Source organism: Oncorhynchus nerka, linkage group LG28 (assembly GCF_034236695.1).
Source record: "Oncorhynchus nerka isolate Pitt River linkage group LG28, Oner_Uvic_2.0, whole genome shotgun sequence".
NCBI classification, from domain to species: domain Eukaryota; kingdom Metazoa; phylum Chordata; class Actinopteri; order Salmoniformes; family Salmonidae; genus Oncorhynchus; species Oncorhynchus nerka.
Genome location: NC_088423.1, coordinates 77,832,777 through 77,846,338, shown reverse-complemented (window position 1 = coordinate 77,846,338; position 13,562 = coordinate 77,832,777). Strand labels below are relative to the sequence as shown.

General features: G+C 40.2%; 1 protein-coding gene across 2 annotated transcripts in view; it reads left to right on the top strand.

Annotated features, from left to right (window-relative positions):
• The first annotated feature begins 21 nt into the window (after nucleotides 1-21).
• LOC115113707 (12S rRNA N4-methylcytidine methyltransferase-like) overlaps nucleotides 22-13,562 on the top strand; it is a 57,836-nt gene continuing 44,295 nt past the window's right edge. The window contains exons 1-2 of one of the 2 annotated variants that reach the window (XM_029641647.2): nucleotides 22-124; nucleotides 721-969. In XM_029641647.2, coding sequence (XP_029497507.1) covers nucleotides 724-969 — 246 coding nt within the window. In that variant the 5' untranslated portion in view covers nucleotides 22-124; nucleotides 721-723. Of the gene's footprint in view, nucleotides 125-216; nucleotides 423-720; nucleotides 970-13,562 lie in introns of those variants that run through there. The other variant, XM_029641646.2, reaches the window with a different exon arrangement.

The window sequence follows — 13,562 nt, the reverse complement described above, 5'->3', positions numbered from 1 at the left end:
TTGATTGCAGTATTGGTGTAGGAAGTGGTTTTAAAAATCTGTTCGTATGCCAGCTATTATCTAGCATTTTTAAATTTAAAATAATGTAATTGAAACCATTATGACACATAGCTAACATAACAAAGTAAGTATAATATTGCGTCAATACCAATGTCCTAAGTACGATTTGCATCGTCCAGTTGCAAGCTATTCAAGGTGTTGTAACCCTAGCTACTACAGCTGAACGGAACTCACATATCCAAACACTTTTCCCCGAGAGTTTTTTTATGAAGATGCACCTGAGAATAGCTAGCTCGTGGCTGTCTTACGCTAGTAACTTCCAAGTTAGCTACACAAATAATTGTTTCGCAGTTCTCCACTTTGGAATTTGACAACTCTTCAACGTGGTTTCTTCTACTGAGTACTGTACTCTACTGTAAAAGGTGCCCTGGAGCCCACTTTGATTTGATTTACTGTGTAGTTGGCTAAGTAGCTAGCTATTTACTGTAGCTGGATAACTAGATAGAAATAACGGATCAATGCTTTATATTTTCTGATACCTAGCTAGCTTAGCTAGAAATGTTAGCTACATATTGTAGCTCTCTAATACCATTCTTTATGCCATCCATAATTAGTGGCATTTATTGCATTAGCCACTAGCTAGAATATTATCTTACAAAGTTGCTGTGTGTTTGTCATGTCACTTTCATCATATGTCTGTCCCCTCCCAATTCTCTTCAGACCATGGCATGCCAGCATGTGTCTGCTTGTCCCACCTTGAGATCATCATGGAGAGTGGCTCTTGATGCTGCTTGTAGAGTCAGCCAGCCATGGAAGGGGAGTAGGTTGTCTTACTCTGGCTTTGCTCCCATGGAGCCTGGTCACCAGGACAGACTTAAAGATGACTCCACCATCTTGGCTGAACAGACACTGCACACACCTGTCATGCTTAAAGAAGTGCTCCGATGTTTAGATATTCAACCTGGCCAGGTAAGTCTTCTCTAAATACGCTGTAAGTGTGTGTCAACCCACCTTTTCTTATTGAGCCCTTGATGGTTAAATATTCTATGGAACAGCAGGTAAGGTTTGTTGTGCATTTTGCCTGTTTTACCCCAATGAAGAATCATATGGAAATCTGCTTTCTTTGAAAGATTGTTCGTGGCCTAACATTGTTTCTCAGTTCATAAGATGAGCTACTTCTCTTGAGAGGGCACATTAAGTCACCAGGATCCCACTACCTTGGCTTTCCCTTACATACTACCAGGACAGATGGACATGAGTCAAAGGCCTTCTGTTTCTGGTGGGCAGTGCTGATGGAGACTTTATGGGCCCCCTGGGTGGCTGAGAGATGCTGCACGGACAGGGCAGGTGGGGGTCAACATCTTAGTCAGGCATTGTGCCATCGTAAGGCTGTTGGCAGGACATAGAGTGCTGTCTGCAACACTCCTGCCTGAACTTTAGCACCTCTTACTGTAACTCCTTCAATGTCCGCCCATTGGCCAACTGTCCCAATAAAGCTTGCCAAGAGCTTGCCATTAAAAACAAGTGTTACATGGATTTTTTAAATGTAATTCTAGTCACTGCACATTGACAGGCCCTATCTAGGGTGTAGCCTAGATGCATATATATTACGGTATTGCTTGATACAGTTTGTGCTTCAACCCCAAATGCTGAAATAAAACATATTAAAAGCTGGAAGACCGGCAACGTAGAACAGTAATTAAAAGCTGTAATACTTTACATTAAAGCAGCAATCTGCTGTTTAAACAATAATAAAGACACCCTGCCACTGTTTTGGTAAAATGCTGAGGGATGGGGTTTGAGAAATGTAACCACTTTCATATTCATAGACAGAGCTATGTATGGACTGACTATCCATGATGCAACATTTTGAGTTTTAACCATGTTTTGAGGCCGTAGTGTTTTATAATTACTAACCAGTTTAGCCAATATTTTGGTTTCTGATGGGGTACGACAGTTGAACTAAGCTCTTGAGGAATTTATAAGGTATTCTTCAAGAATCAGTGGGTATACATAATTCATTTAGAAGTCCATGTGGGATGTGGTAGTCACAGATTGCCCCTTTAAGTTGTGCTTACTTGTGTATGATGCTGTAATTACACTCGTAGCAACATTGTCAAACCAGCATTCCAGTATATACACATTGGCATACTCAGTCCACTCCCCCTTACTCAAATACATTAGCAGAATGTTTTGGGTACTGCACACCCATCTTACCTTCTTCAACTTTCAGACTGAGACACTTGTGTGTGCAGGAAGTAGGCTAGCTGTGTAAATAGAAACTACATAAACACTAAGCCTACTTTGGCATGTTTGATTGAATCCAGCTCTTACTGTAATTTCTCTTTGATGGAGAATTCAAATGCGTCATGTTCAGACTGCTCGCTGAAACATTGCAACGATAATGGCAACTATTTATAAACTGTAATATAAGACCTCACAAACATGCGCTTAATAAATAAAATGTTTTTTCATTCATGTGGTCTATTAGGCTATATGTAATAGCAGCCTTGGTCAATGTATACATGTAAATAAACAGCTACCAATACATGTAAACACTGAAGCAGTCTTACAGTAGAAATTCTTATGGTAGAGATTCTCCATGTGAAATCCCCCACCATTTCTGTTAATGAACCAGTCAGGCAATCAGGTGTCTGCACTCTGTTTTCATCAGCTGTCCTGTAGAGCAGCTAGATAGTGTAATCACAGACCCTGTTTGTTTAAGTGGGGGTTTCACTGACAAGTCAATGACTGGGAGGAAACCCACGCTCCATGTTAGCCAAATACTCACTTAAATCACTGAACTGAGTCAGATTAATATTTTGATCTGCTATTGTAAAGCAATCAACCCTGCGTAGTTGCTCTTGTCAGGCTAAGCATAGTGTGTATGAATGGAGCACTTAGGGAGATGATGGGTATCTGAGAGCAAATGCTGTAATTACACCAAAGTGGGTAAATGGCAATGTAGCCTTTCATGCCCCGCCGCTTCCCACGCATGAAGTCCAGCGCAGATATCTACACAGGTGGACTGTGATATTTCCCCACATTTCTCTCACACTGTCAGGGCTAGTAGTGATGCACATGCACAGCCCTTAAAATAACAATTGATTGTACTACTTACAGAAATGACGATAAGGTTGTGGGCTTAGGTCTTAATTGTGCTGATCAGTCTAGAGATAGTTGATAAGTCTAGAGATGGACCTTGTAAAACCTTTTTATACTCCAGAAATGAGCTTTATCTCAAGCAGCCACAGTGTTGCTCTCCTGCTGGCCTTCCTTCCCTGCCCATCAACCATAAATTACCCAAACTAGATTGGCCTCATTAACCACCAAATTAGCTCTCAAAAGATTACAGTTTGTACAATTTAATATTTCTCTATTCACCTTGAACATGAATGCGCTTAGCCAGCCGGATAACCATTTTAACCTAATTTTCTTCATCATCTTGATGCAATTGTAGCATTTGGCTAATTGAATAATGGGCAGTGTGAGGCCTAAAGGTAAACTGTGATGTGGGAGACGGCGGTCGGGGGCTTGGAGAAGGATATCCTTTCTCAGGGCAGAATCAGGCTTTTCCTGACCTGGAGGTTATTACTTTACTCAAGACAGGAGGAGCTGGAGGATAGGGTATTTTATTTACGTGGAGGAACAGGATTTCTGGCTGCTTATTGCTATGAAAATGACTCTAATAAATCCAATTGAATCAAAGTAAGAAGGTGTCAGAAGATGACTAACACTAACAAAGTGCCACTAAGATTTTGAAATGGATGAATAGGATGGCCATATTTTAAAAGTCCACCTGATGTACGGTATCCCCTACTCTGTCACTCCTTGTGATACTTGCAAGTCATTAGTTTAATGACTGATCATAATACACTAGAGAAGGTAGTGTCAGTCAGCATCACCACATAATGTCAGGGCTGCCCCGTCAGCTAGGAACATACAGAGAGTATCTCTGTGTTCCTAGCCCATCAGTCAGTAATCATAAATCACTGTGTTACACCCTGGCTGATGATACAATTCGTCTTTTTTAATCGGGCTAAGTTAATAGCCTTGATGGAACCCCCTGCATCATCCCTGACACTCCCTTTGTTGTAACCTAATTGTTTGAATGAAACAATGAAGAAAACTGTCTTGCACAAGTGTTCTCTGCAAGTGTAGAACATAGCTTTTATACAATATTTAAAAAGAAAGAATACGTTTGAACTTTTCTCAGCAAGTTGAACCATTTATCCAGCCCCCATTCACGACCTCCCCAATCACTCTTAGGAAAAGAGACATCTTTTCAAAATGTATGAACTAAAAGCCTGTCGCCCAGCCCCGGAACTCAATATTGTTGAGTGTTTTGTTTTTGTCAGGTCCACCCACGACCACTGCAATAGATTTTCTCCTCCAGCATCCCTCATTACAAGCCCACAGATGATAGTGGGTGAGTGTTTCTCCGTATGTGTGGTCCCCCCCCACTTTCACACGCCCACTCACAGATGACATCCCGGTGGCTCCACGTGCAGGAAGTGATTTCTTTGTTTTTATGCTGTCAGGAATCCCCCGTCTTGTTGTTGTGGCTCTCGTCCCCTCCTTATCTCAGTGGTTTGCCCAGGCAGGTGAGAGTGAGGACAAGGTGTGGGGAATCCTTTTCTCTGGTGCCAGGATTGGGGACCTCCGCCAGGGCAGATTAATGAGCCGTCAACTGGGTGTCCAGGGAAAGATTCACTACTGCTTTAGCAGGGAAAACGAGGTGGCCACTGCAGTCTCACCACACTCCCCCTTGTGGAATTAAAATGGCCTCCTGTGTTACACCTTCTCCTTACCTGAATTTAAATACATAACAAGTACAATGTCCTTTTGTTTTAGTTCCAATGATATTTGTTAGCCAAATAATGAAGGAAATCAAAGCACCTTTATACTTTCTGCTGTCTGAAAAACAGGGAGACAGGAAAGTGTATGTGCTGAACTGCAGAGATTCAATTTACTCAGCATAAATAGTTTTTTAAATCTATAGTTCAATCTGTTAAATAAATAAGTGAAGAAATGGATGACCTAACTGGCTCTTATCCAGAGACTTTTGCAACTGTTTGTGGTTGCCTATGCATTTACATAAATAGATCCATTTACATAAAGGCTACCGCTGCTAAATCGTTGCCTCCACTCCCAAAAATATCATAAAACATACATATTTGTTTACATGTTTCAGTGTAAACTTAAACGACTAAATCATATATAAAGTATGTAGAAAAGATAATGGCGCTATACAGTGGGGCAAAAAAGTATTTAGTCAGATACCAATTGTGCAAGTTCTCCCACTTACAAAGATGAGAGAGGCCTGTAATTTTCATCATAGGTACACTTGAACTATGACAGACAAAATGAGAAGAAAAAAAATCCAGAAAATCACATTGTAGGACTTTTAATGAATTTATTTGCAAATTATGGTGGAGAATCATGTAGAATAAAAAAATGTCATGGCATGAGGCCCACATTGATTTTGTTATAATGTTTGAGTCACTCAGATGGCTTATGCTGTGTACTCATACTATGGCAAAATATGTAAAATTGCAGGAAACTAGCTTTAAAACTGACTTTAAAACCATGCCAATGACAGTTTTGGAAGTGGGTCATTTCATGACATGACACCTACCATCTCGGATTGTTCTGAAATAGTTTCCGTAGTTAGAAATGGATAATACATTCCTTGTACATTCCTGCAACATTATTTTGTTGAAATATAATTTGATCTCTGATAAATTAAGCTAATTAAATTGCTCTCAAATTGGCAATTTTTAATTTATAGGATTCATATACTATTCAATAAATTCCTAACATCTGATTTGAACCAAACTTTTTTCTAACAGGGGGTAAGATATGCGGAATCCAAATAAATAGTCAAAAGCCACCCACGGACCCCCTGCACCCCACGCCAATCCCACCCTAACAACCAGTATACAGAATCTTATCAGTTTCTAACAACAGAAACAATTTCAGAACAATCTGAGATGTTGGGAGTCGAAATCTTCTTTCTTGTGCTTTTTGAAGTAGAAGGACCTCAATATTAGGAACACCTTCCCCTTTCCCTTAGAACAGCCTCAATTTGTTGATATTTTGTACAAGGTGTCAAAAGCGTTCCAATGCTTCCCATAGACAAAGGATGTCCTTTGGGTGGTGGACCATTCTTGACACACGGGAAACTGAGTGTGAAAAATCCAGCAGCGTTGCAGTTCTTGACACAAACCAATGCGCCTGGCCATACCCCGTTCAAAAGTACTTCAATATTTTGTCTTGCTCATTCACCCTCTCTATGGCGCACACACCCAATCCATTTCTCAATTGTCTCAAGGATTAAAAATCCTTCTTTAACCTGTCTCCTCCCCTTCATCTACACCGATTGAAGTGGCTTTAACAGGTGACATCAATAAGGGATCATAGCTTTCACCTGGGTTCCCCTGATCAGTTAGTCGATGTCATGGAAAGAGCAGGTGTTCATAATGTTTTGCACACTCTGTGTATGTACAAGAGCAGGGGGTTAACTGTCCCCCAAGGGTAAAATTGGGGCCCCCTGTGGGCCACGGCCAATGTTTTTTTTTCTCACTCCTCCATTGTTTTTCGGAGCACAGTGTAGTAAAAGAGGAGGCTGGTGAATAATTGATCCTTGTAATTAAACACTCCAGCTAGGGACGCCGGGGCTGATTGACGGCCAGATATTAAGCCCTTGTCTCGTAAGGTTGCAAGTTTAGTCTGAGGTTATCAGTGGCCAGCAGAGTCTCTCTCCCTCCCTGGCTCATTACTTTCATGAGTAGACCATTTCATAGTGGTGATGGGGGCGTGGTGTGAAAGAGAGTCTGGGACTTCATTAGTGAAATGGGGTGCCTGAGTCTATAGAGCAGCAGGTGGTTCAGCATTGCTGAGCAGACAACCCCCTTGTGGGTGCTCCACCGGACTGTCATGTTGAGCTACTTTAACCCTTTCATCTTACACAGTCTGCGGCTTTAGTTTCATTTAGATACATGTACATCAATGTACTCTACATGCAAACTATTAGTGGCACAAGTCCATAATGTGTGAATATAGCCGTGTTTATCGTATCACACCCAAACGTATCCTTGTGCCAGTTTGTTTAGTTGCTTACATTACAAATGAGAACATTACCGTGTGCAGAAGGTGCTTGTTTTGTCAACAGGTTCCATGAATTTGACTTCAGTTATTGATATCTTGAGATCAAAATGTACAGTTGAATATCTGCCTTGATGGTTACTCATGTTGTCAATAATGAGGATGATATTTATACTAATGATAAAAATGTCAGGAGAGCGAGCATAAGGAACAGAATAGAGAGGAGGCTGCCTGTAGAAGGATCTCAGAAAGCTGCACCTGAAATCCAGTTTTAATAACTATTATTTGCGTACTTGCTCACAGTCATACAATATTGCTGAAAGTGGGAAAAATAAACAAAGCAAAGCCTTTCCAAGACACGAGAGCAATGTTATTACAGAGGGTTTTATTACAATATTTACATTTGCGCCTGGTGTGTGAGCGTGGGTATGCTAATCAGATGTATGCCCCGTGGACAGCTGGATTGAGATGATGACTCATCCCTGCAACATGTCCTTGATTGGGGTTTGAATGAGGGCTCAAAAACTGCATTATTTGAATGAGGATTTCTCTTAAATGTATTACAGTAGATCTCCATAATGAAACCGTTTCCTGAAAAAGTACATCTCCAGCTATGCTTGTGAATTTAATGTTATCATTATGTCCACTAATATTTCCTTTATTAGTTATTATTATCTTTGGGGTGAGGGGGAGTATGGGGTTCAGTGTTCCCCTATATTTATTTAGCAGCGGCGCACCACCGCTGCCAAATCATTGCCCAACTGCACATTAAAAAACATATATAAATGTATATATTATAATAAAAAAATTCTGCCGAGACGTGCTTTTAAGATCAGATTGACATGTTATAAGAAGTTACATATCTTCCTCATATTCTCATCAGAACCTTCAAGGTTTCTCAGACGATCTGATGCTAGCTAGCTTGTAATCCTGGAAGTGTAGGCAACCCATAGAGATGGATAGAGGACTCTAGTACCCAAAAGCATGTTTTAGATTAGGCAGTGCCATTGAGGACTTTCACCATTCTGAAGTAGTCAACTGGTTGGGACTTCCTATGGGTTAAGGAAGGATCACATAATTCCATCCAGGTCACCAGAAGGGATCAGCCAATGAATTCTACACGTGAGCAAACATTCCACATTCCATGTAGGTGGCAGTAAATTGCCAACCTTGGCTTCATACCTGTACAAATAACACACTGCAGGTGGCCGTATGGACCCTTTCAGTTTGTTTACCAACTCATAAAATAGTAGTAGAAGAAGAAAATGTACTACTTCAAAATGGTGATGGCCTCAATTCATCTGCCCATGCTCTCACAGACGCCATAATGGGACAGATACAATGTTTCGTCCTCTATCTATCTCTGAGCCACCCCTATGAATAGATGTATGTAATAATTGTTAGCTATGATACAGTAAAGTTACGGCAGATGAATTATTTTGGGGGTTAATATTAGGGATGTAACTATTTACCGATACGCATCGGTCCCCAATTCAAATGTTTAAGATAGAAGTGCATCGGTCTGCGGACCCCAAACCGATCCAAATGTAGCATGCATCAGTCAGACCATCTATTTAAACGTTACGAATTGTGTTTCTTTCTACCTTCTGAAATACCTCTCATCTTTTGTGATAACTGATGTGTCTACTTCAGTGTCGAACTGCATGTAATTGTCATTGAGCTACAAGTATTTTTGCATGCCCAACAACCCCAGGCAATATCAGTAGCCGAGACACAACTTTCATCTGGCTATACCTGCTGAACGGGGCTTACAATAGACTTTATTTTGGATTGTTCAGGTTTTGCTTTAAACAATCAGTGTATATATTAATTTGAACTAATGGGAAACAGCCTCAGATTTAATTGAAGTGCAGTTGTTAGCCAATCACCTGATGTGACAAGTCCTCAAAGTATGTACCCCTATTCATTTATTGTTGCAAGTATGCTCATGCCACCATGGATCCCCCCTAGTGGTTTTGTGTTTATTTTTGACAGCCGTGTGGGGGAGGGGGGGGGGGGCAGCTAACAATGCATCGATCCAATAAAGGCATTCATAAGTAATGGGGCCTGTGTATAGTGCATACACAGGTCATAGAGGTTTGGTAAGCATATGGAACAATTGTAGTGCTAGTGTAATACAGCGCTGGAAATTAAACTAGCTCTCTTGTCTGAGGCAAGTTCAGAGGGGGTGAGTTGAGAAGCCTGTCATTTTGTCTTGTTTCGTTTTGTGACCCTCCCTAACACTGTGCTGTCATTTTCCTATCATACAGGACATGTCAAACACTGTGGCACTGTAATCATCATTGGTTATTGATGTACAATTCAACATTTTAAACTCATCACTGATGTAAAACATTTCATGAATTTGCCAGCAAATCCAGTTGAACTGATTGTTGACTGATTGTTGACATGTAGTCATTTTGGCATGACCTTCAGTCTACAGTGATATGTATAGCATACTTTAGACCAGACTGACTTTGTCTCATTTACACAGGTAGCCCAATTCAAATATGTTATTTTGTTCCTTTGACCAATCACAGCAGATCCTTTTCAGAGCTGATTTGATTGGTTCAAAGACCAATTTAGTGAAACAAAATATCACAATTGAGCTACCTGTCTAAATGCAGCCCATGCCATCTAAATCAGTGTTTGCCAACTCTGGTCCTCAAGTACCCCAACAGTACACATTTTTGTTTTAGCCCGGACAAACGCACCTCTTTCAGCTCATCTGGGGCTTGATGATTAGTTGACCAGTTGTATCGGGTGTGCTTGTCCAGGGCTACAATAAAAATGTGTTGTGTTATGGGTACTGGAGGACTGGAGTTGGGAAACACTTCTCTACGTGACTGTCTATTGAGTTAATGGATAGTACTTGAATGATGGTTGAGTGTTTGATAAACATACATCACTCTTGCCTATTTATCAGAATTTTCCTGTACTTGTGTCTTGTTAGTTCTCTAAGCATCAGCCATCAGCAGCCACACAGCTCACTATCTCATGGGAATGAACTAATTGATTAATTGAATACATGACTAATTTATTTATGTAAAATATAGCTAAAAATAGGGTCCGGGAAAAATAAGGAATCACTCCACTGTTAGTGATATAAGAAAACATTTGTAAATTTCATGATGACCAGGGAGACCATTTCCTGAGAGAAAATACATTTCACTTAGCAATGTTAAAAAGTACTGCTGAAGGTGAATTTTTATAAACATGAATGTTTCACATTCAATAAAACCCCTGAAAAGATTATAGCAGGGATTTGGTCAATCTGCATTGAGCTTTAATATAACAAAATGTTAACAATATTTTATCTGCAATACAAACACAATATCAAGTAGGAGCTCAATCCAAGGTTTTTAAACCTCATGGCCACACAACGATACGATACAGTATCGATACTAACGGCAACAATTTAATATGTTGAATTTATCTACGAACTCATAAGGTCATATGCATTCACTATGTACATGATTGTGTAAAGTTAAATAATGGTTTTCCAGTGCTATAAATGTTCTACACTGAGCCCATTGAAAGTAGGATTATACTGCGGTGTTGGTTCCTGCTCAGGCTGCTTAGTGGCCCAGGGTTCAGGTGGGGTAGGATGCATTACTCCTTGTGGTGCTGAATTACACCTGCATCTAATCAGCTGTGGAAAAAAATCAAAAATATATATATATATTCTCACCCTGGCAAAACCAGAATGAAAGGATATGTGGTTAAGCAGTCTTCACCAGCAGATGTTAGTCCTCATAAATGATGTCCCACAAACCCAAATGGTTGCGTCATGAAAGATGTGAGATTTGATATGCAGATATAGCTGCAAGGGGCAACCAAAACAAAATCTAGGACTGCCCAAGCCAAAGTAGAACATTTTGGGTTTCCAACATTGTAAATGTTCAAGGCTCAAAGTGACAAACGAGTAATCTCTCAGTTAGCATATATTGTTGTCTAACAGAAATTGGGGCAACCAGACTAGTACCAGTTATGAATGGTGTACTCTACACACATATTGCCTTAGCTTGTACGAAACAGGCTCATAGAGCTCCCTGTATGCACTGGGATTGTTGCTTATTGTTAGTTGGGTAGGTCATCTGTTTGCATTGTATCTGTGTCATAGTACAAGCACACTCAATGCGGCTCAAACAGCCCCAGAATAAACACTGGGCTAGTGAAGGGAAGTGAAGTGCCACATATTTGGCTTGCAGGTAGGGTTGAGTTGGCTCTGTCATTCCCAGGATGATTCTGCTGTTATTGTTATTGGGGAAACATTGGTATGGGGTAGTGAAGGGTAGGTGCAGCAGGGCTTTTAACACTTTCAACAAGCAGTCTTCAGTCTGATTTCATGCATAGTCACTTTATCCCTACCTACATGTACAAATGACCTTGATTACCTGTACCCCCGCACATTGACTCAGTACCGGTACCCCCTGTATATATCCTCATTATTATTTTATTGTTACTTTTTATAATTTTTTTTACTTGAGTTTATTTAGTAAATATTTTCTTAACTCTATTTCTTGAACTGCATTATCGGTTAAGGTTGTAAGTAAGCATTTCACGAGAAGGTTTTTGTATTGTATTCTGAGCATGTGAAAAATAACATTTGATTTGATGTGCCTGCCAGCTAAGTATTAGAAATCTACATTTGTACTATAATTGTAATATGGTTTGATATGTTTTGACAACTTCAAGTCTGTTTCAAAGGAAGTTCATATTCAAACATGCCTGTAAGCTGGAATACCCAGAATCTGTCACAATAATATTTTCTGAGACGTTTTTTGTATTTTTAGTTGTCCAATAACCCTTAAAGCACTAGCCTGGGAAGGGAGGCAGGTAGCGCAGCGGTTAAGGCCAGTAACCAATTGCTCCCCGGGCGCCAATGACGTCGATTAAGGCAACCCCCTTCTCCTCTCTGATTCAAAGGGGTTGGGTTTAATGTGAAAGACACATGCCGGTTGAATGCATTCGGTTGTGCAACTGACTAGGTATCCCCCTTTCCGTTTCCTTAATTGGAGCTAGACCAATTCACTGCTCCCACACAAACAAACAAATAAGAGTCTTGGAGGGGAAGACCAGGTATCTGAACACATGCACTCTCCCCCACTGTTCAACTCCTACCCTGTGCACATAGCTTAGTCCTAAACCTGCTTCTTGATTGGGTCTTGAACAGTTTCTCCCTTAATAATACTGATACTAAGTAGTATAATCTTGATGATAAGTTGCCTACTTTTTACAGATTTATTTTTCAAACTTTCATTCATACCTTTACACCGTGTCTTCTGTTTTTATGGCAGCATAGGCATATATTTTGTTTGTAATTTATCAAACTCCGATATAAACAGCCTCATTAATATTTGTTTACTCATTAGATTACTCAGCTTTTCCAATGGTTTTCTTTGGTACAACTTTGGAAAGCGTATTTAGTACAACACCTAGACTACAGCTTGTTTTCCTTGCAAAGTAATTATACTACAGTTATATTGGGGTTAGTGCTTGCTCCAGAAACTATACTGAACAACAATATAAACGCAACATGTTAACTGTTGGTCCCATGTTTCATGAGCTGAAATAAAAGATCCCAGACATTTTCCAGATGCCCAAAAAGCTTATTTCAAATCAAAGTTTATTTGTCACGTGCTCCGAATACAACAGGTGTAGACCTTAAAGTGAAATGCTTTCTTACAAGCCCTAACCAATAGTGCAATTTTTAAGTTAAAAATAGGTATTAGGTAAGCAATAAGTAAAGAAATAAAAAATAAAAAGAAAACAGTGAAAATAACAGTAGCAAGGCTATATACAGGTGGTACCGGTACAGAGTTAATATGTACAGGTAGGTATAGTTAAAGTGACTATGCATAGATGATAAACAGAGAGTAGCAGCAGCGTAAAATTCTTTGCACAAATTGGTTTACATCCCTGTTAGTGAGCATTTCTCCTTTGCCAAAATAATCCATTCACCTGACAGGTTTAGCATATCGGCTGATTAAACAGCATGATCATTACACAGCTGCACCTTGTGCTGGGGACAATAAAATTCCACTCTAAAATGTGCAGTTTTGTCACACAACACAATGCCACAGATGTCTCAGGTTTTGAGGGAGCATGCAATTGGTATGCTGACTGCAGGAATGTCCACTAGAACTGTTGCCAGATAATTTAATGTTAATTTCTCTACCATAACCTGCCTCCAAAGTTGGTTTAGAGAATTTGGCAGTCTGTCCAACCGGCCTCACAAACACAGACCACTGGTATGGTGTTGTGTGGGCGAGCGGTTTGCTGATGTCAATGTTGTGAACAGAGTGCTCCATGGTGGTGGGGTTATGGTATGGGCAGGCATAAACTACAGACAATGAGCGCAATTGCATTTTATCTATGGCAATTTGAACGCACAGAGATACTGCAATGATATCCTGAGGCCCATTTCCAGGCCATTAATCCTCCGCCATCAC